Here is a 23,698-nt window from a genome sequence, read left to right as displayed (position 1 = left end):
ACCTAAAATATTTAATGTCAATCTGTAAAGACTTTAGCTCTAATTTCCCAAACACTGGAATTTAGCAGAGGAGTAACCTAAAGATACTACAAGATATTTTTTCAGACCAATAAACCAAGGATATAAAAAAGGGAATGTTCCAGATTAAGAGACTTCAAGGACATAACAACCAAGTGAGTGTTCCTGGTTTGGACAAATCAGCTGTAAAGGATATTATGGGACAATGAGTGAAATGTCAACATGAACTTGTGTTGTAGATGGCCACAAATTCTTTGCAGTCGCCTCATTAAGAAGTGAAGTTGGGCTTCCCTGGTGGCGCAGTGGTTGAGAGTCCACCTGCCAATGCAAGGGACACGGGTTTGTGCCCCGGTCTGGGAAGATCCCACATGCCGCGGAGCGGCTGGGCCCGTGAGCCATGGCCACTGAGCCTGCATGTCCGGAGCCTGTGCTCCGCAATGGGAGAGGCCACAGCAGTGAGAGGCCCGCGTACCGCAAAAAAAAAAAAAAAAAAAAAAAGAAGTGAAGTCTATCGAGGGTGTGGAGAAAAGAGAACCCTTGGCACTGTTGGTGGGAATGTAAACTGGTGCAGTCCCTATGGAAAACAGTATGGAGCTTCCTCAAAAAATTAAAAATACAGCAACCATCTAATCCAGAAATTCCACTCCTGGGTATTTATCTGAAGAAAACAAAAATACTAACTTGAAAAAATATATGCATCCCCATGTTCACTGCAGCATTATTTATAATAGGCAAAATATGGAAACAACCTAAGTATCCATTAATGAGTGAATGACTGAATAAAGAAAATGCTGTGTGTGTGCACGTGTGTATTTCTATATATATGTAAAAAGGAATATCATTCAGCCATAAAGAAGAATGAAATCTTGCCATTTACGACACTATGGATGAACCTTGAGGGCATTATGCTAAGTGAGATAAGTCAGACAGAGAAAGACAAATACCATATGATCTCACTTTATGTGGAATCTAAAACAAAGAAGCAAACAAATCAAGCTCATAGCTAGAGAGTAGACTGGTAGCTGACAGAGGTGAGGGATTGGGGGGGATAGGCAAAATGGGTGCAGGGAGCCAAAAGGTATAAACTTCTATCTCTAAAATAAATAAGTTATGGGGATGTAATGTACAGCATGGCGACTACAGTTAATACTACTGGATTGCATATGTGAGAGGCCCTAAGAGAGTAAACCTTCAAAGTTCTCATCACAACCAAAAAAGTTCTGTAACTGTGTGTGATGGATGTTAAGAAACTTACTGTGGGGATCATTCTGCAATATATACAGGTATCAATTCATTACGTTGTTTACCTGAAACTAATATAATGTTGTATGTCCATTATATTTCAATTAAGAAAATCTTAGGGGCTCCCCTGGTGGCGCAGTGGTTAAGAATTCGCCTTCCAATGCAGGGGACACAGGTTCGAGCCCTGGTCTGGGAAGATCCCACATGCCGCGGAGCAACTAAGCCCATGCACCACAACTACTGAGCCTGCGCTCTAGAGGCCACAAGGCACGACTACTGAGTCTGTGTGCCACAACTACTGAAGCCCACACACCTAGAGCCCATGCGCCATAACTACTGAAGCCTGCATGCCACAGCTACTGAGGCTGTGCGCCACAACTACTGAAGCCTGCGTGCCTAGAGCCCATGCTCCACAACAAGAGAAGCCACCGCAATAAGAAGCCTGTGCACTGCAATGAAGAGGGGCCCCTGCTCACTGCAACTAGAGAAAGCCCGTGTGCAGCAACAAAGACCCAACGCAGCCAAAAATAAAAAAATTCATTAAAAAAAAATCTTAAAAAAAAAAGTGAAAAGAAGTGAAGTCTATTTCCCTACTCACTAAATCTGGGTTGGTCTCGTGTTAGAAGTAAGGCTCATAGGGGCTTTTGGCAGGACCTGTTAGGCTGAGCCCTGGCTCGCGAGCTTGCAGGGGAACAGCACAGGTTAATGTGTCTCTATAGAGCTCATGAAGTCGGTTTAATTCATGCATGAATATGAGTTCAGTTTTCATACGGCTTTTTTAGAGACACAAGCCATTGTGCATAATTGAGACAAATCCTTCAGTTCTTGTGTTTAGAAAGGTAATCAGTGTGTGTTTTCTCCTCTTAATCTAGTGTGTGCAGTTACACATCTGTCTGTGGATAAACTCATAATGTTCATTGCTTAGCATCTCCTATGAACTGATTTCCAGGGAGGAAAACCAAAAGGGAAACCTCCGATTCCTCTCCTTTCAGCAGATGTGGGGGAGATGGTTGGAGGCTTTGGGCTCAACTGTGAAGTTCAGCTGTGTGTGGCAAATTTTTAGCAGTCATGTTATTTTTTTGTTTTTATTTTTTGTGGTATGCGGGCCTCTCACTGTTGCAGCCTCTCCCATTGTGGAGCACAGGCTCCGGACACGCAGGCTCAGCGGCCATGGCTCATGGGCCCAGCCGCTCCGTGGCATGTGGGATCTTCCCGGACCGAGGCACGACCTGTGTCCCCTGCATCGGCGGACTCTCAACCACTGCGCCACCAGGGAAGCCCAGCAGTCATGTTCTGACTTGATGTGAGGAGGCTTCACATCCACCCCTCTGTGGGGACAAGTGACTTGTGAGATTAACCCTGGGAGGCAGGTGGGTAAGTGTGGAGAACGAGAGAGGCCCTGCCTGGCTGGTGAAGAGGAACCGGTGGTACCAGGAGAGCAGTGGCAGCCCTCCTCCCCTTCCACCTTGAGGAGGAGGTTCCAGGAAGTTGCCCCCTTACCTGAGCTCCAGTTCAGGTGGACTTGCTTTAGGGCCCCTGACACAGCAGCTGGAGTCCTGCCTCTCCACTGCTAAGTGGAATCTGGAATCTCTCATCTACCTCTTAGTCAATCAGTTTCTACATGTGAGAAGCAAGCCTGTGGGCCAGTGTCCTCATACATGCTGTGGACTTAAAAAATAATTCAGTGGTTCCCTGGAAAACCAGTCCCAGGGTTCCTACAATTGGTAGTTTCTACCTGAATTTTAACTGGTATTGCGTACCTGGATTTTGATCGGTTAGCCTCAATTATACCTTGGCATAATCATTTCCGGTGACCAAATCATAAAGTTCTATCAGGGCACCTGTGTCAGTGGTGCTATGCTGGTCAAAATTTGAGACTTTGAAATAAAAAATTTGTCATATGCATGCCTCAAAAAAAAAAAAAAGAAAGAAAGAAGTGAAGCTATGTAAGTTCCAGAGCCTGGCCTCATAAGGCCTGGCGGCCTCTATGTTTGCCTTCCTGGCTGTCTTCATGAGCTGCCCTGAGACTGCCATGATGTGAAGAAGCTGATCTACTACTGCACTGGGAGGATGAGAGGCCACGTGAAGAAGAAAAGAGGTGCCCCAACCAACAGCAGCACCAACTTTCAGACACAAGAATGAAACCACATTAGCCCTCAAGCCCAGCCAGCTCTCCAGCTTACAGCCACATGAGCAAGCCAGCCAACCCATAAAACCATGAGAGATCTGCCCAGCCAACCCAGAGAATCATGAGAAAATAAATCATTGTTTAAGCAACGAAATTTTAGAGTGGTTCATTATGCAGCAGTAAATGTGTATCACTGAATATTAAATGAAATGAAAATTTATTAACCAGGAAAGGTGGACATCATTGACGGAAAGAAAACAAAAAAAAAAGCTGTTTACAGAGAAGCAAGAAGAACTACAATCCTGCAGCCTGTGGAACAAAAACCACATTCATAGAAACACAGACAAGATGAAAAGGCTGAGGGCCATGTACCACTTGAAGGAACAAGATAAAATCCCAGAAAAATAACTAGATGAAGTGGAGATAGGCAACCTTCCAGAAAAAGAATTCAGAATAATGATAGAGAAGATGATCCAGGACCTCGGAAAAAGAATGGAGGCAAAGATTCAGAAGATGAAAGAAATGTTTAACAAAGATCTAGAAGAATTAAAGAACAAGCAAACAGAGAACAACACAATAACTGAAATGAAAAATACATTAGAAGGAATGAATAGCAGAATAACTGAAGCAGAAGAACGGATAAGTGACCTGCAAGATAGAATAGTGGAATTCACTGCTGCGGAACAGAATAAAGAAAAAAGAATGAAAAGAAATGAAGACAGCCTAAGAGACCTCTGGGACAACATTAAACGCAACAACATTCACATTATAGGGGTCCCAGAAGGAGAAGAGAGAGAGAAAGGACCCAAGAAAATATTTGAAGAGATTATAGTCGAAAAATTCCCTAACATGGGAAGGAAACAGCCACCCACATCCAGGAAGCGCAGAGAGTCCCATACAGGATAAACCCAAGGAGAAACACGCCGAGACACACAGTAGTCAAATTGGCAAAAATTAAAGACAAAGAAAAATTATTGAAAGCAGCAAAGGAAAAATGAGAAATAACATACAAGGGAACTCCCATAAGGTTAACAGCTGATTTCTCAGCAGAAACTCTACAAGCCAGAAGGGAGTGGCATGATATACTTAAAGTGATGAAAGGGAAGAATCTACAACCAAGATTACTCTACCTGGCAAGGATCTCATTCAGATTCGATGGAGAAATCAAAACCTTTACAGACAAGCAAAAGCTAAGAGAACTCAGTACCACCAAACCAGCTCTACAAGTGCTAAAGGAACTTCTCTAAGTGGGAAACACAAGAGAAGAAAAGGACCTACAAAAACAAACCAAAAACAATTAAGAAAATGGTAATAGGAGCATGCATATCGATAATTACCTTAAACGTGAATGGATTAAATGCTCCAACCAAAAGACACAGGCTTGCTGAATGGATACAAAAACAAGACCCATATGTATGCTGTCTACAAGACACCCACTTCAGACCTAGGAACACATTCAGACTGAAAGTGAGGGGATGGAAAAAGATATTCCATGAAAATGGAAATCAAAAGAAAGCTGGAGTAGTAATACTCATATCAGATAAAATAGACTTTAAAATAAAGAACGTTACAAGAGACAAGGAAGGACACTACATAATGATCAAGGGATCAATCCAAGAAGAAGATATGACAATTATAAATATATATGCACCCAGCATAGGAGCACCTCAATACATAAGGCAACTGCCAACAGCTATAAAAGAGGAAAGCGACAGTAACACAATAATAGTGGGGGACCTTAACACCTCACTTACACCGATGGACAGATCATCCAGACAGAATATTAACAAGGAAACACAAGCTTTAAATGACACAATAGACCAGATAGATTTAATCAATATTTATAGGACATTCCATCCAAAAACAGCAGATTACACTTTCTTCTCAAGTGCGCACGGAACATTCTCCAGGATAGGTCACATCTTGGGTCACAAATCAAGCCTCAGTAAATTTAAGAAAATTGAAATCATATCAAGCATCTTTTCTGACCACAATGCTATGAGATTAGAAATCAGTTACAGGGAAAAAAACATAAAAAACACAAACACATGGAGGCTAAACAATACGTTACTAAATAACCAAGAGATCACTGAAGAAATCAAAGAAGAAACCAAAAAATACCTAGAGACAAATGAAAATGAAAACACGATGATCCAAAACCTATGGGATGCAGTAAAAGCAGTTCTAAGAGGGAAGTTTACAGCTATACAAGCCTACCTCAAGAAACAAGAAACATCTCAAATAAACGCTCTAACCTTACACCTAAAGGAACTAGAGAAAGAAGAGCAAATAAAACCCAAAGTTAGCAGAAGGAGAGAAATCATAAAGGTCAGAGCAGAAATAAATGAAATAGAAACAAAGAAAACAATAGCAAAGATCAATAAACCTAAAAGCTGGTTCTTTGAGAAGATAAACAAAACTGATAAACCATTAGCCAGATTCATCAAGAAAAAGAGGGAGAAGACTCAAATCAATAAAATTAGAAATGAAAAAGGAGAAGTTACAACAGACACTGCCGAAATACAAAGCATCCTAAAAGACTACTACAAGCAACTCTATGCCAATAAAATGGACAACCTGGAAGAAACGGACAAATTCTTAGAAAAGTATAACCTTCCAATACTGAACCAGGAAGAAATAGAAAATATGAACAGACCAATCACAAGTAATGAAATTGAAACTGTGATTAAAAATCTTCCAACAAACAAAAGTCCAGGACCAGATGGCTTCACAGGTGAATTCTATCAAACATTCAGAGAAGAGCTAACACCCATCCTTTTCAAACTCTTCCAAAAAATTGCAGAGGTAGGAACATTCCCATACTCATTCTATGAGGTCACCATGACCCTGATACCAAAACCAGACAAAGATACTACAAAAAAAGAAAATTACAGACCAATATCATTGATGAATATAGATGCAAAAATCCTCAACAAAATACTAGCAAACAGAAGCCAACAACACATTAAAAGGATGATACACTATGATCAAGTGGGATTTATCCCAGGGATGCAAGGAATCTTCAATATACGCAAATCAATCAATGTGATACACCATATTAACAAACTGAAAAATAAAAACCATATGATCATCTGGTTTTAGATGCAGAAAAAGCTTTTGACAAAATTCAACACCCATTTATGATAAAAACTCGCCAGAAAGTGGGCATAGAGGGAACCTACCTCAACATAATAAAGGCCATATATGACAAACGCACAGCAAACATCATTCTCAATGGTGAAAAACTGAAAGTATTTCCTCTAAGATCGGGAAAAAGACAAGGATGTTCACTCTTGCCACTATTATTCAACATAGTTTTGGAAGTCCTAGCCACGGCAATCAAAGAAGAAAAAGAAATGAAAGGAATACAAATTGGAAAAGAAGAAGTAAAACTGTCACTGTTTGCAGATGACATGATACTATACATAGAGAATCCTAAAGATGCCACCAGAAAACTACTAGAGCTAATCAATGAATTTGGTAAAGTTGCAGGATACAAAATTAATGCACAGAAATATCTTGCATTCCTATACACTAATGATGAAAAATCTGAAAGAGAAATTAAGGAAACACTTCCACTTACCATTGCAACAAAAAGAATAAAATACCTAGGAATAAACCTACCTAGAGAGACAAAAGACCTGTAGGCAGAAAACCATAAGACACTGTTGAAAGAAATTAAAGACGATACAAACAGATGGAGAGATATACCATGTTCTTGGATTGGAAGAATCAATACTGTGAAAATGACTATACTACCCAAAGCAATCTACAGATTAAATGCAATCCCTATCAAATTACCAATGGCACTTTTTACAGAACTAGAACAAAAAATCTTAAAATTTGTATGGAGACACAAAAGACCCCGAATAGCCAAAGCTGTCTTGAGGGAAAACAACGGAGCCGGAAGAATCAGACTCCCTGACTTCAGACCACACTACAAAGCTACAGTAATCAAGACAACATGGTACTGGCACAAAAACAGAAATATAGATCAATGGAACAGGATAGAAAGCCCAGAGATAAACCCACACACCTATGGTCAACTAATCTATGACAAAGGAGGCAAGGATATACAATGGAGAAAAGACAGTCTCTTCAATAAGTGGTGCTGGGAAAACTGGACAGCTACATGTAAGACAATGAAATTAGAACACTCCCTAATACCATACATAAAAATAAACTCAAAATGGATTAGAGACCTAAATGTAAGACCAGACACTATAAAACTCTTAGAGGAAAACATAGGAAGAACACTCTTTGACATCAATCACAGCAAGATCTTTTTTGATCCACCTCCTAGAGTAATGGAAATAAAAATAAACAAATGGGATCTAATGAAACTTAAAAGCTTTTGCAAAGCAAAGGAAACTACAAATAAGACGAAAAGACAACTCTCAGAATGGCAAAAATATTTGCAAATGAATCAACGGACAAAGGATTAATCTCCAAAATATATAAACAGCTCATGCAGCTCAATATTAAAAAAACAAACAACCCAATCAAAAAATGGGCAGAAGACCTAAATAGCCATGTCTCCAAAGAGGACATACAGATGGCCAAGAAGCACATGAAAAGCTGCTCAACATCACTAATTATTAGAGAAATGCAAATCAAAACTACAATGAGGTATTACCTCACACCAGTTAGAATGGGCATCATCAGAAAATCTAGAAACAACAAATGCTGAAGAGGGTGTGGAGAAAAGGGAACACTCTTGCACTGTTGGTGGGAATGTAAATTGATAACGGCCACTACGGAGAAAAGTATGAGGGTTCCTTAAAAAACTAAAAAATAGAATTACCATACTACCCAGCAATCCCACTACTGGGCATATACCCAGAGAAAATCATAATTCAGAAAGACACATGCACCCCAATGTTCATTGCTGCGCTATTTACAATAGCCAGGTCACGGAAGCAACCTAAATGTGCATCAACAGACAAATGGATAAAGAAGATGTGGTACATATATACAATGGAATATTATTCAGCCATAAAAAGGAATGATATTGGGTCATTTGTAGAGACGTGGATGAATCTAGAGACTGTCATACAGAGTGAAGTAAGTCAGAAATAGAAAAACAAATATCGTATATTAACACATATATGTGGAACCTAGAAAAATGGCACAGATGAACCGGTTTGCAGGGCAAAAATAGAGACACAGATGTAGAGAACAAACGTATGGACACCAAGGGGGGAAAGTGGCGGGGGGTGCGGGTGGTGGTGTGATGAATTGGGCGATTGGGATTGACATGTATACACTGATGTGTATAAAATTGATGACTAATAAGGACCTGCTGTATAAAAAAATAAATGAAATAAAATTTAAGAAAAAAAAGCTGGTTACAAATCCTATGTACAGGACAATTTCACTTTGATGAAACATACATGCATGCAGACAAACAGACAAAAAGATCTAGAAGGATATACTAGGTAATAACAGAGAAATATATGTATAATGAGGTAAACTCTGGGTAGTGAAAATATATGTTTTCTCTTCTTATTTTTGTTTTCCTATAGCTTCTATATGCATATATATGCTTTTGTAGTAATAAGGCAGTTGTTAAAAATATGTTTTTAAAAAGGTCTATTGTATTTACTTATTCATCAGAGCAGAAGGTCAGCTAGATCCCTGAAAAGCTTGACTTGTCAATTCTTGCTGTTAACCTCTAACAGTACCCCAAAACTAGATTAAGTTAATCAATAAGCCTTTAAAGACAGTTATGGGCTGAAACTGTCTCCCCCAAATTCATATATTGAAATCTTAACCCCCAACACCTCAGAATGTGACTGTATTTGGAATCAAGGCCTTTGAAGAGATAATTAAGTTATTAAAATGAGGCCATTAGGGTAGGCTCTAATCCAATCTGATTCCTGTCCTTACAAGAAGAGAAAATTTGAACACAAAAAGGGACACCAGGGGTGTGAATGTACAGAGGGAGGACCATGTGAAAAGGCAGCAAGTGGGGGGCCCTCTGCAAGCAGAGGAGAGAGCCCTGGGACAGACCTTTTCCTTATGGCCCTCAGAGGAAACCAACCCTGCTGGCACTTGAGTTTAGACTTCCAGGTGCCAGAACTGAGAAAAAAGAAATTTCTGTTGTTTAAGCCACCCAGTCTGTGATATTTTGTTATGGTGGCCCTAGCAGACTGAGACAGTACTTGGAGAACTGACCTGGCGTGAGTTCTAAGCACTGCAAACAAATAATGGAACAATAAAAACAGTTTATAGTAATGTCCTGTTGAAGATTTCTCAAAAGTTTTGTCTTTAAAGTCAAATAGGGACTTCCCTGGCGGTCCAGTGGTGGTTAAGACTCCACGCTTCCACCGCAGGGAGCACAGGTTCAATCCCTGGTCGGGGAACTAAGATTCCACATGCCACGCGGTATGGCCCCCCCACCAAAAAGTCAAATAACAACTACAGACATGCACAAAGAGAATGACAGTAAACATATCCACATGGAGAGGAGGCAGAGGGCATGCTTTCTAAATGCACTGCCACACAATGGAACGAGTTCACTGTCTACATTCCACTCGTGAGCTGGCACCAGAGATGGGTTTTCTTATCTTGGTTTGTATTTATTTATTTGTGGGTCACTGACAAAGAGCAAAAGTAATGAAGAGCCAACAACAAAAAAAGCAACATTATCAAGGACTATTTGTTTTTTAATCAGATCCAACATATTTCACTCATCTACTTTTAAGTTAAAAATATCAGGCTGGCCAAAAGGTTCCTTCAGTTTTTAAGTAAAAATGAAAGACACATTTTTTATTTTCACCAAGAACTTTAATGAACAACATATTCACTGAACCTTTTGGCCAACCCAATATTATTTATAAACTATACTATTACAATAAACAATTTTTAGAAGATTGAGTCCAGTTATGGTCAGAAAACAGAAAACAGAAAAAAAGAGAGAAGAGAGAGAAGCTGTGGTGTGGTGATGCAGAGGCCAGGAGTTTGGGTTCTTACTACTTCTGGCTACTACGATCTTATGTCCCCTACAACCTACTGGGTAAAAATACAGAAGGAATTATATTTAAAAATCAGTAAATAACAGCTGAGCAGTTACACACGGGGGCAGAATGAAGGCCTGAAACAACAGGCAGATGATAACATTAGTGGAGACATTAGTGGAGAGACTGTGGCCTATGTGTATGAAAGATTTGGGACGGTTAGTTGATGGTAAGCACTGCAAGACAGGCCTGAAGTGTAACTTCATGACTCAAAAAGTGAATGCAATTTTAGGCATCACTAATAAAAGTATAATTTTCAAAATGAGAGCATTCGATAAAGTTGCCAAATACCACTAGTAATCAAAGAAAACAGGAGCACTGTTGGGCAGACTTTGAAATGAGTCAGATCTGAGTTCCAATCTTTATTCTCAAGCTTATACAAGATACGTGACTGCAGGAAATGCAGCTTCCAGAACCTTCAACATCTCTAATGAGAGGACTCTGGCAGTGTTGTAGGGGTCAGTGATACTGTGGGTAACACCTAGTGTGGTGCTGGCACACTGAAGGCACTCAAGAAATAGCTAATGCTTACAGAGCACTGTGTGAAATTCTACCTCATCTAATCCACAGAAGAGATCAATAACAGGGGATTATAATACATAAGTGCAAATTCTCAAAAGAACGGGACTAAAACTATAACAGAAGAAATAGTCTATGATGGAAGAGTATAATACTCTAAGTACTGCCATGCAGGAATAGAAAATGGTACAACTTTTCTGCAGAGAAATCTGGCAATATGCACAGAGGACATTTCCAAAGTCCATATACAATGGTCCAACTCTGGGAAAGGAAAGGATTCAGAACGTGTCTGTGGAGAGAAACGGGAGTGAGCAAAGGGTTGACTGATTAGTGGGTATCTCCATGAAAAGCAGGTTTGTCACCAGAAAAACAAAGCATCTCTAAGAATAGAAATCTTTTCTTTTTTCTTTTTCCTAATTACTGATTTCCATAAATATCCCCTGTTGGCCCAAACTTGTACGTTCCTAAGAATTGTGGCCCACTTTCCCACTCAGCTCAGCACATCTGAATGTAAGACACCACCCAGGGAAGCAGCCACCCAAATGACTCAAGTGTTTTAAGATTAATAAAGGAGTGTGGAAGAGAAGTGCACAAATTCCTTCAGGACGGGAGGTCCCAAATCCAGAGCAATTCGTGATGTTCAAGGAATTGCCACCACTGACAGAGGAATGAAAGTCAAAAGATTTCGTTTCTTCTAAGTCTGAAGTATGCTTCCTTTTGAGCGCATTACGGCACAAGACCCAAGTTTTCGTAAAATGTCAAAAGTCTGATGACAACTGACACTTACCTAAAATGAGATGAAGTTTGGTTTCTGTCTGGAAAGCGTAGTGCAATGTCACCAAAAACGGCGACTGCCTGATGTGCTCTAGGACCTGACGTTCTGTCCTTGTGTGCTCCGTGGTTTTGGCCTTTTGAACTATTGTTGCCTTTTTCAAAACTTTCATGGCATACAGCTTTCCAGCATCATGACCACTTATTTTACGAACTAGAAACACTTTTCCATAAGCTGAAAATGAAAAGAAAAGAGAAAAAGAGTTAAAAGGCTACACAGGCAGAGTGGTAATTTAGTGCAAGTTGAAAGTTACAATGCACAAAGGAACACTCTTTGAATGAAAACGTATCCTTAGTGCTGTTTCCAATAGTTCTTTGATATATTTCTTCAATTTTATGTCAGACATATTTCTAGGTCTAGGCCTCAATATTTACATATCCAATCACTGATGACAAAGTTATGCTTTCACTCTTTTACTGTTATTCTCTCCTCAGTATTTTTAGCTGTAGGAAACTAGCTCTTATTATGGTCAATTAACCACCAGGTTTTGCTGCTGTTGTAAACAAATGAAAATAGTTCTTAAGAATCTCAAAAAGCAAAAAATCTCATACACACATATAAATTAAGTACCTCAACTACTCCTCTATACTTATTAAAAAAGTCTAAAGCAACATAAGCTGACATTATATAAACAAAAGAGATCTTCAGATGTGAAAGACATTAAAAGACCCTAAATTGCAAGCAGTACCAACAGAAGCCCCTTTACATCTCTGGGCAGTAATTCACAGGTTAGTGGGTCAACCTCGCCACATTCTCCCTAAGTGAGGGCTCCCTTTTTGTGTTCAAATCCTGTGTGGAGTGCCACTACCCTAGGTGAGGCATTGGGGCCACATGGATACTGTGCCCAGAGCAGGTATCCGCGTTTATTTCCCTAAGGGAAGTGGGAAGAGGGCACGAAGAGGTGGGACGAAGGAGGAAGGGGAAGGCAGGCAAAAACCCTGAGAGGGAAGGGGTAGGCCCCCAATTCATCCCTACGAGGTATAAAGGCTCTTCTCTTCTCAAAATGCAAACACCTCCTGGGATGGTTGAGCCCAGTCCCACTTTTGAAGTTAAGTGCATTCATCAGACCATTCTGGAGTTGGTCTGAGTTCTGACCCAGTCTGGTGCTTCCGTAGACCCTGCCCACACCTCGACAGTATTTAGCACAAAATCCTATTCTAATCCAGCCACTAGACCAAGAGAGCTTTAAGGGAAGGGCTCTTGTATCTTGGCTGTTATTTGGTTTAGTACTTCAGGAAGTAAATGAGTGCCGACCCAAGATGTACAACAGACAAAGAACGGCAGTGGTGCTCCTGAGGAGGGAGAGAAACAACATTCCTCAAGGACTTGGCGATGCAGTCTCCGTGCTAAATATACTCCACACAGTGATTCACTCACTCCTCAGAACAGCCAGTGAAGTTGGTACTTTCAGTAATTCCATTCTGCAGATGAGGAAGCAGATTCAGAATACTTAAGGAAGCAGCCAGAAGACTTGGGTAAAAAGTGACAGAGCTGATTCAGATGAAAGCAGTGTGATTCCAGGGACCACACGCTTAACCACAAATGAATTTTTTCTTTAAATAAGAGAGATTCTTCTTCGGTACTAGAAATCGGAGGTTCTGGATTTTAATAAAACCAACACCGTAAACATGCTGAACACATTCTGGGATACACTAAAAAGTTCATAAAAGGTTTGTGTCTTATCTCGTTGTAAATAAAACAATTATAGACTGAGAGTTTAGTAAGGCAGAAGTGAACCAAAAAAGAAAATGACAGCTTTTAGAACCTAACAAATTAACCTAAAGTATACAAATGAAAAAAGTTAATCTATTCAAAAGCAGTGAAATGAAGCTAGAGAATATTCTAAAGCAGAGTCCTATACCTTCCATGGAGTAAGGCACTATATAAACCCAGAAGAAAGTCAAGTCCTCTGTAAGTACGGGGCTTTTGTGTTCCCTACACACACGGCACCTGCTCTAGATTCCTGTTCTGAGATTCCTATCTCCAGAGTGCTGTGGTCCTTAGAAATTATGTTATCCATCTATCTTCTCCAACAAAGAAAATCTTTCTACAACGTCATGGAAAGATGGCTATGAGCTTCTTCCCAGTGCTCACGTGTGTCTTTCAGTCCAGGTGCTGACCAATGTGGCAGATGGACCGCAGGGTGTTAGCATCTAACAGCTGAGTACCTGTCAGGCATGTTAAAGTTAGATTACTTCATTTGATTCTTCTCACATCCCTACGAGGAGGTGAGGATGACCTCCACTTTACAGATGAAGAAACTGGAGCGTAAAGGAACTGGGTCCCTTGCCCAAGGCCATACTTGCCCATGTGGCCTGACTCCTGAGCCCACACTCTGAGTAGTACTCCAGCTAGCTGCCTTCCTAAAGTGAATGACCTCACAGGCAAAGAAATTAGGAACCAGACATTAAAAAGGTCACAATACAGGTTAGGTGTTCTAATGGTGGAAAAGACACAGTACTACTACTTCCAAGTAGAGGAGGTTTCATAAAGTCGCCCATTTTATTGATGGGGTGATCTAAATATTCAAAAAATATGCCTTACCTTGAGTGGGAACAGGCCTTCCTACAATATTCATCCGTTATCCCTTCTATACCTTCTGGACTTACAAAAAATAATATTACTCTTCTTTTCTAAGATAATTTGTAAAATATTTAAAAATACTATTATGCCATCTCATCCAAGCAAAATGTTATTATTCCCTAAACCAATCTAAAAGTAAATGACTAAGACTTTGTACCACTAGGAGGTGCCCTATATGTGTTCCGTGAGTTTGTAAATACTTTTTCTTTGATTTCTTTCCTATTACCTTAAAAACGTCATATATCACTCCAAATAAACGTAAGGTAGCAAAGGACGCTAATGTATGTGGGCAAATAATATAAAATCATCCTTAATGCCACGTTATACACTGTACAGTCAAATAATAAACAGTCATCCTCCTGCCACATGATGATATCCAGAAGTTTTCCAATAATATGAGCTAAAGACTACATATCCTGCCTTTACCATTATTTTTATCTATCAGTAAAATGTCGGGGGAAAAAGTATGATGAAGCTCACAAATCTTTTGATTTTACTTTTATAATTTCCATGATTACGTAAAGCTATGGTACTTCTATCACATGGTACATGCCAATAGATGCTTACGACAATAAACTTCAAGGAGTGCCTCACAATGTTCCAAGCACCAGATATTTCAGATAAACAGGATCTTACTTACAAATAGGCTGCTTAATGAAACAGAGTTTGCCTCCAAACAGCGTTTTTTGAAGCACCCATAAGGCTGCTTATCACATTGCAAAAGGGGAAGAAAACACATTCACTGCTGGAGAGACCCTGAAGAAGCCACCTTCTCTGATTGAGCTGGTTTGCAGATTAGTACAGAGGGAGAAAGTGAAGGAGTCCTTCTGTTGAGGAGTGCCATCCAGTCCAGAACCGCCTACATGTTTTCCAATATTTTAAGAGGGGCCACTGCAACTGAACTTGGTGGCAATATTATTTCCTTTTAGTCTGTAATGAGATGAATGACTACCTTGTTGTGAAGCCAACTCCTGGCTTTCGTTCACTGTGTGCTGATGTTGTTAAAGAATTCCTATTTTGAAAGCATCTTTTGGAAACTGCAAAAGCTACCAATGGTGGAAACTCTTTTGGCCGAAAAAGGTAAACAGTAGTACTTCCTGATCAGATGGAGCCCCTAAAATGGATGTTTAGCAACACAGCTGGGATTTGCTGCTTAGGTAAAGAGACTAAGTAAGCTTCAGGCTTCAGCATAACTCTAATTTCAGCATCAACACGCAATGACTTCAGACGCACTCCCAGCAATCTTCACAGAAGCTGTGTGTACTGCTCTGATCTTATCAATTTCTCCAGAGCCAGGGCCTTTCCAAGATACTCTGTCAAGAAATGTGAGCAGAAGAGGGCGTGGAGTTCACTGGTTTCCCAGAGGACAAGGCTAGCAGCGCTTGATGGGACTTGAGGTAGAAGTTCTACTTAACACATTGAGGGAAAGTAAACTCTAAAAATAAATGACAAGAAGGATTAATTCCTGACTTAACTTGACAGACACCTACGACCATATGAATGAGGTAAATCTTTCAATTCAGGGCCCAACAGACACTGTTCTGGATGTTACCGATAGCCTGTGTGCTCTTACAGCTGCAGGTTATAGCAGCCGTTTCAAAGAGAGGACTGGATCCAGACAACCATGTAAACTTCTCCAAAGCTGGAAGAAGAATTCCATAGGTTGGGGGGCAAACTACAGATACCTTACAAAGGTCATTTCTGTTTAAACTGAAATGTGGATTTAGAATCCTAGTCTACCTGACACAGCACAATGTTGCCAATGGTCTCAATGGTTTGATGATAAAGGAAATCATGTAAAATGAACTAAACGCAGTGTCAAGGGGAAATGCCTAGTTCCCTTGGACTAGGTCTCAGTTTGCTTTTCCACAGGTGTGACTCTTATTCCACTGGCCACAATGATCATTATGAATCAGGTTTTTAAGCATGTGTTGTCATAACAGAAAAATTAAAACGGACTGACGGTTTTAAAACAAGATGACATTCATGCTGCCACATCATAAGCCACTGCACGATATCAACTACTTTTCCAAGCTAAACAAAAAGCAGCCTTCTTGCTTAAACTTATTTTGAGCATAATTAAACTGATTTTTTTCACTTTATTTGTAAAGTCTGAATTCATTAAAAAAATTTTAGGAAGTAGCCTTTATCTTGGCATGAAAATGATGAGATCAATTTGTTAAAAAAGTATTCTTACAGTCTGTCTATAAAAGCAATCGATTTACAATGCCATATAATTAAAAGCAAGGAAAATCTGTCTATGTTTACATGCATTATTCTGGAGAAAAGGGTTAAGAACTAGAAGGCCTCTGGATTAATTCCTTCGGTAGAGTGCTTATCCGGGACACGCTGCTCCCATTGGGGTCCAAATGCTCCACCACTGCAAGCACTGTTTTCTGTCACTCAAACTTGTATTAATGCTGCTTACAACTCTATACATGGTACACTCTGCTTAACCAGCCGTGCCACACTTTGTGTTCAATCCAACCTTGTAGCGTAAATTACTGTACTCAAACTACTGCTTTAAAAAAAGTATGGCAGAAACTTTCTTGCGACTTCCACTTAGACCACTCCCAACACTAACAGGTACTCCCCTTCCGGTTGTAAAACACTGCACTGCACCCTGATGCCTATAACCAGTTCACACGTGCACTGACTGCTGTCCCCACGCCGTTCGGCTGTGTGCTTCACACCAGTCACTGATACTCGTTGCCTTACTTGTGTGTGCCTGTTGTATACGTTATTCTTATATAATTTAACTATATATTACATAAGCCACTGAAATGTAAATGTGAAAGAAAAGAGAAAAATGAGGTTAAAAGCTTTGAAAGAACTACATAAAGGCAAGACGCTTAAGAAAAAAGAACTGCTGAAAAATTAGGTGTGGGTAAAACAACTATAAAAGGCTAGGGGAAAAAATTGTGAAAATCTAAAAGGATTCTGTATCCAGATCACTTCAAATGCGTCTGGTTCTCACTCCATTTTAAGGAATTGGAAACTTAATTTTAGATGATGCATTACAAGTGCGGTTTATGCAAAACAAACCATTATTTAAGAACTTACTCTCAGAGTCTTGTGCCTACACACAAAGTGAATATATACTTATATATTTTAAGTGAAAAGTAGTATGTCCAAAGTACATATTTATATATCCTTTTAAAATGATATTCCAGTTTAACCAACTTTTTCTGATTAGCCACAAGTACCAGTCATGTCGTATGTGACAGACTCCACTACCTAAAGGATCATATTCAATGGTGCTGGAATTCATCCCTCTCTCACCCTTCCAGAATAAGGGAATCTTTTTTCTTTAACTTTTTCTTTGATATTGGGGTAGAGTTGATTAACAATAGTTTCAGGTGTACAGCAAAGTCATTCAGTTATACATATACATGTAGCTATTCTTTTTCAAATTCTTTTCCCATTTAGGTTGTTACATAATATTGAGCACAGTTCTCTGTGCTATACAGTAGGTCCTTGTTGGTTATCCATTTTAAGTATAGCAGTGTGTACATCTTAATCCCAAACCCCCTAACTACCCCTTCCCCCAACCCTTCCCCTGGTAACCATAAGTTCGTTTCTAAGTCTGTGAGTCTGTTTCTGTTTTGTAAATAAGTTCATCTGTATCATTTCTTTTTAGATTCCGCATGTAAGCAATATCATACGATATTTCCCTTTCTCTGTCTGACTTGTTAAATCAGAATCTTGTTAAAGAGTGACTTGACCACCAACCATACTACCTCTGCCTCTCAGCTTGTTTTCATCCTCAATCTGGTAAACATACCTTTTGTGTTGTCATCTAAATTGTTGATAAAAATATAACCCTTCTCGCTCAAAATACTTGATTTTCCATTACTCTTAAGATAAGGAGAATCCTTAATATAACCTAAATTATCTGGCTTCTACCTACCTCTCTCCACCTCTCACCATCTCATTTTCTCACTCCTTCAGACATACAGCCTTTCCTGACTTCTCAGACTAGCACAGTTCCTCTAATTTTATACTCTCATAACACCCTGTCATAGAAATTGTCAGAAACATGAGTTTTCATTTACTTGTGTGATTGCCTCATTGTGTAGCTTCCACGGGACTGTAAATTCCACAAAACCAGGGACTATGTCCAGTTTTACTCACTTTGTATCATTAGCAAATTCTAGAGTTGGCACACTGTAGAAACTCAAATAATGCTGAACGCATAAAAAAATAAACAAGATAGCAAACAAAGAAAGAGCTCTGCAGCATATAGCCAAATACCCTCTTCTCAGTTGACAATTCTGATCTAAAGTTGAAGGTGGGTCTTTAGGAAAAGAAACTAACAGTGCAAATCTGCAGTACAGAGCTCTATAGCTCACCCACTCTTTCCCTTTGGAGAAGGAACAATGGGCTTTCATGAAGTAATCACCTTTAATTTCGGTATTAAATATGATTCCTGACAACACTCCCTGGTGAAAGTGAGCTCAGGAAACTTAGCTGCCACCACTGTAGAAAAGGAAAATATCTTAACATGGTGACATCTGTATCTGGCCACTGCTTTGTAACCTGCCACAGCTACATAAGAACTGATTACAGTGCCTGGCCACATCCCTCTCTCATAGATAATTTAAATTGAGGAAAGATTTTTACCTTTCCACATGTGACATGAACACTGACAATCAATTCACCTGCCTTCCCCTCCATCTTTCCCTGTAGAACTTCATTCACCCCAAGTCAGCAGGGTCAGAAATGGAACCAGGACCAGGATGTGAGGAAGGCGCTTCGGCTAGCCCGATGGTCGAGTCGTGGAATTGCTTGGGCCGGCTTCTCCGTGCAGCCAGCCTTTATGTCCTCTCCATGACCTCCTCCAGCTGCATTTTAGCATATATGCCAAACAACTAGCAAGACAGGAACACAACCCCACCCATTAGCAGAGAGGCTGCCCAAAATCATAATAAGTCTACAGACACCCCAAAACACACCACCAGACGTGGACCTGCCCACCAGAAAGACAAGATCCAGCCTCATACACCAGAACACAGGCACTAGTACCCTCCACCAGGAAGCCTACACAACCCACTGAACCAACCTTAGCCACTGGGGACAGACTCAAAAAACAACAGGAACTACGAACCTTCAGCCTGCAAAAAAAAAAAAAAAAGGAGACCCCAAACACAGTAAGATAAGCAAAATGAGAAGACAGAAAAACACACAGCAGATGAAGGAGCAAGATAAAAACCCACCAGACCTAACAAATGAAGAGGAAATAGGCAGTCTACCTGAAAAAGAATTCAGAATAATGATAGTAAGGTTGATCCGAAATCTTGGAGATAGAATGGACAATAGAATGGACAAATTGCAAGAATCAGTTAACAAGGACCTAGAAGAACTAAAGATGAAACAAGCAACGATGAACAACACAATAAATGAAATTAAAAGTACTCTAGATGGGATCAATAGCAGAATAACTGAGGCAGAAGAACGGATAAGTGACCTGGAAGATAAAATAGTGGAAATAACTACTGCAGAGCAGAATAAAGAAAAAAGAATGAAAAGAACTGAGGACAGTCTCAGAGACCTCTGGGACAACATTAAACGCACCAACATTCGAATTATAGGGGTTCCAGAAGAAGAAGAGAAAAAGAAAGGGACTGAGAAAATATTTGAAGAGATTATAGTTGAAAACTTCCCTAATATGGGAAAGGAAATAGTTAATCAAGTCCAGGAAGCACAGAGAGTCCCATACAGGATAAATCCAAGGAGAAATACGCCAAGACACATATTAATCAAACTGTCAAAAATTAAATACAAAGAAAACATATTAAAAGCAGCAAGGGAAAAACAACAAATAACACACAAGGGAATCCCCATAAGGTTAACAGCTGATCTTTCAGCAGAAACTCTGCAAGCCAGAAGGGAGTGGCAGGACATATTGAAAGTGTTGAAGGAGAAAAACCTGCAACCAAGATTACTCTACCCAGCAAGGATCTCATTCAGATTTGATGGAGAAATTAAAACCTTTACAGACAAGCAAAAGCTGAGAGAGTTCAGCACCACCAAACCAGCTCTACAACAACTGCTAAAGGAACTTCTCTAGGCAAGAAACACAAAAGAAGGAAAGGACCTACAATAACAAACCCAAAACAATGAAGAAAATGGGAATAGGAACACACATATCGATAATTACCTTAAATGTAAATGGACTAAATGCTCCCACCAAAAGACACAGATTGGCTGAATGGATACAAAAACAAGACCCATATATTTGCTGTCTACAAGAGACCCACTTCAGACCTAGAGACACATACAGACTGAAAGTAAGGGGATGGAAAAAGGTATTTCATGCAAGTGGAAACCAAAAGAAAGCTGGAGTAGCAATTCTCATATCAGACAAAATAGACTTTAAAACAAAGACTATTAGAAGAGACAAAGAAGGACACTACATAATGATCAAGGGATCAATCCAAGAGGAAGATATAACAATTGTAAATATTTATGCACCCAACATAGGTGCACCTCAATACATAAGGCAAATACTGACAACCATAAAAGGGGAAATCGACAGTAACACATTCATAGTAGGGGACTTTAACACCCCACTTTCACCAATGGACAGATCATCCAAAATGAAAATAAATAAGGAAACACAAGCTTTAAATGATACATTAAACGAGATGGAGTTAATTGATATTTATAGGACATTCCATCCAAAAACAACAGAATACACATTTTTCTCAAGTGCTCATGGAACATTCTCCAGGATAGATCATATCTTGGGTCACAAATCAAGCCTTGGTAAATTTAAGAAAATTGAAATTGTATCAAGTATCTTTTCTGACCACAACGCCATGAGACTAGATATCAATTACAGGAAAAGATCTGTAAAAAATACAAACACATGGAGGCTAAACAATACACTACTTAATAATGAAGATATCACTGAAGAAATCAAAGAGGAAATCAAAAAATACCTAGAAACAAATGACAATGGAGAAACAACGACCCAAAACCTGTGGGATGCAGCAAAAGCAGTTCTAAGGGGGAAGTTTATAGCAATACAAGCCCACCTTAAGAAGCAGGAAGCATCTCGAATAAACAACCTAACCTTGCACCTCAAGCAATTAGAGAAAGAAGAACAAAAAAACCCCAAAGCTAGCAGAAGGAAAGAAATCATAAAAATCAGATCAGAAATAAATGAAAAAGAAATGAAGGAAACAATAGCAAAGATCAATAAAACTAAAAGCTGGTTCTTTGAGAAGATAAACAAAATAGATAAACCACTAGCCAGACTCATCAAGAAAAAAAGGGAGAAGACCCAAATCAATAGAATTAGAAATGAAAAAGGAGAGGTAACAACTGACACTGCAGAAATAAAAGAGATCATGAGAGATTACTACAAGCAACTCTATGCCAATAAAATGGACAATCTGGAAGAAATGGACAAATTCTTAGAGAGGCACAACCTGCCAAGACTGAATCAGGAAGAAATAGAAAATATGAACAGACCAATCACAAGCACTGAAATTGAAACTGTGATTAAAAATCTTCCAACAAAGAAAAGCCCAGGACCAGATGGCTTCACAGGCGAATTCTATCAAACATTTAGAGAAGAGCTAACACCTATCCTTCTCAAACTCTTCCAAAATATAGCAGAGGGAGGAACACTCCCAAACTCCTTCTACGAGGCCACCATCACCTTGATACCAAAACCAGACAAGGATGTCACAAAGAAAGAAAACTACAGGCCAATATCACTGATGAACATAGATGCAAAAATCCTCAACAAAATACTAGCAAACAGAATCCAACAGCACATTAAAAAGATCATACACCATGATCAAGTGGGGTTTATTCCAGGAATGCAAGGATTCTTCAATATACGCAAATCTATCAATGTGATAAACCATATTAACAAACTGAAGGAGAAAAACCATATGATCATCTCAATAGATGCAGAGAAAGCTTTTGACAAAATTCAACACCCATTTATGATAAAAACCCTGCAGAAAGTAGGCATAGAGGGAACTTTCCTCAACATAATAAAGGCCATATATGACAAGCCCACAGCAAACATCATCCTCAATGGTGAAAAACTGAAAGCATTTCCACTAAGATCAGGAACAAGACAAGGTTGCCCACTCTCACCACTCTTATTCAACATAGTTTTGGAAGTTTTAGCCACAGCAATCAGAGAAGAAAAGGAAATAAAAGGAATCCAAATCGGAAAAGAAGAAGTAAAGCTGTCACTGTTTGCAGATGACATGATCCTATACATAGAGAACCCTAAAGACGCTACCAGAAAACTACTAGAGCTAATCAATGAATTTGGTAAAGTGGCAGGATACAAAATTAATGCACAGAAATCTCTGGCATTCCTATATACTAATGATGAAAAATCTGAAAGTGAAATCAAGAAAACACTCCCATTTACCATTGCAACAAAAAGAATAAAATATCTAGGAATAAACCTACCTAAGGAGACAAAAGATCTGTATGCAGAAAATTATAAGACACTGATGAAAGAAATTAAAGATGATACAAATAGATGGAGAGATATACCATGTTCTTGGATTGGAAGAATCAACATTGTGAAAATGACTCTACTACCGAAAGCAATCTATAGATTCAATGCAATCCCTATCAAACTACCACTGGCATTTTTCACAGAACTAGAACAAAAAATTTTGCAATTTGTATGGAAACACAAAAGACCCCGAATAGCCAAAGCAATCTTGAGAACGAAAGAAGGAACTGGAGGAATCAGGCTCCCAGACTTCAGACTATACTACAAAGCTACAGTTATCAAGACGGTATGGTACTGGCACAAAAACAGAAAGATAGATCAATGGAACAGGATAGAAAGCCCAGAGATAAACCCACGCACATATGGTCACCTTATCTTTGACAAAGGAGGCAGAAATGTACAGTGGAGAAAGGACAGCCTATTCAATAAGTGGTGCTGGGAAAACTGGACAGCTACATGTAAAAGTATGAAATTAGATCACTCCCTAACACCGTACACAAAAATAAGCTCAAAATGGATTAAAGACCTAAATGTAAGGCCAGAAACTATCAAACTCTTAGAGGAAAACATAGGCAGAACACTCTATGACATAAATCACAGCAAGGTCCTTTTTGACCCACCTCCTAGAGAAATGGAAATAAAAAGAAGAGTAAACAAATGGGACCTAATGAAACTTAAAAGCTTTTGCGCAGCAAAGGAAACCATAAAGAAGACCAAAAGACAACCCTCAGAATGGGAGAAAATATTTGCAAATGAAGCAACTGACAAAGGATTGATCTCCAAAATTTATAAGCAGCTCATGCAGCTTAATAACAAAAAAACAAACAACCCAATCCAAAAATGGGCAGAAGACCTAAATA

The 23,698-nt window shown here is 39.4% G+C and overlaps 1 protein-coding gene across 1 annotated transcript in view; it reads right to left on the bottom strand.

The window, feature by feature from the left end:
* Window positions 1-23,698, bottom strand: part of RPS6KA5 (ribosomal protein S6 kinase A5) — a 187,288-nt gene that overhangs the window by 91,327 nt on the left and 72,263 nt on the right. The window contains exon 3 of the mRNA XM_082841951.1: window positions 11,714-11,932. Coding sequence (XP_082698077.1) covers window positions 11,714-11,932 — 219 coding nt within the window. The remainder of the gene's footprint in view (window positions 1-11,713; window positions 11,933-23,698) is intronic.

Source organism: Leucopleurus acutus (assembly GCF_964270905.1).
Source record: "Leucopleurus acutus genome assembly, chromosome: 1".
Lineage (NCBI taxonomy): Eukaryota > Metazoa > Chordata > Mammalia > Artiodactyla > Delphinidae > Leucopleurus > Leucopleurus acutus.
This window is presented reverse-complemented; position numbering and strand designations above follow the sequence as displayed.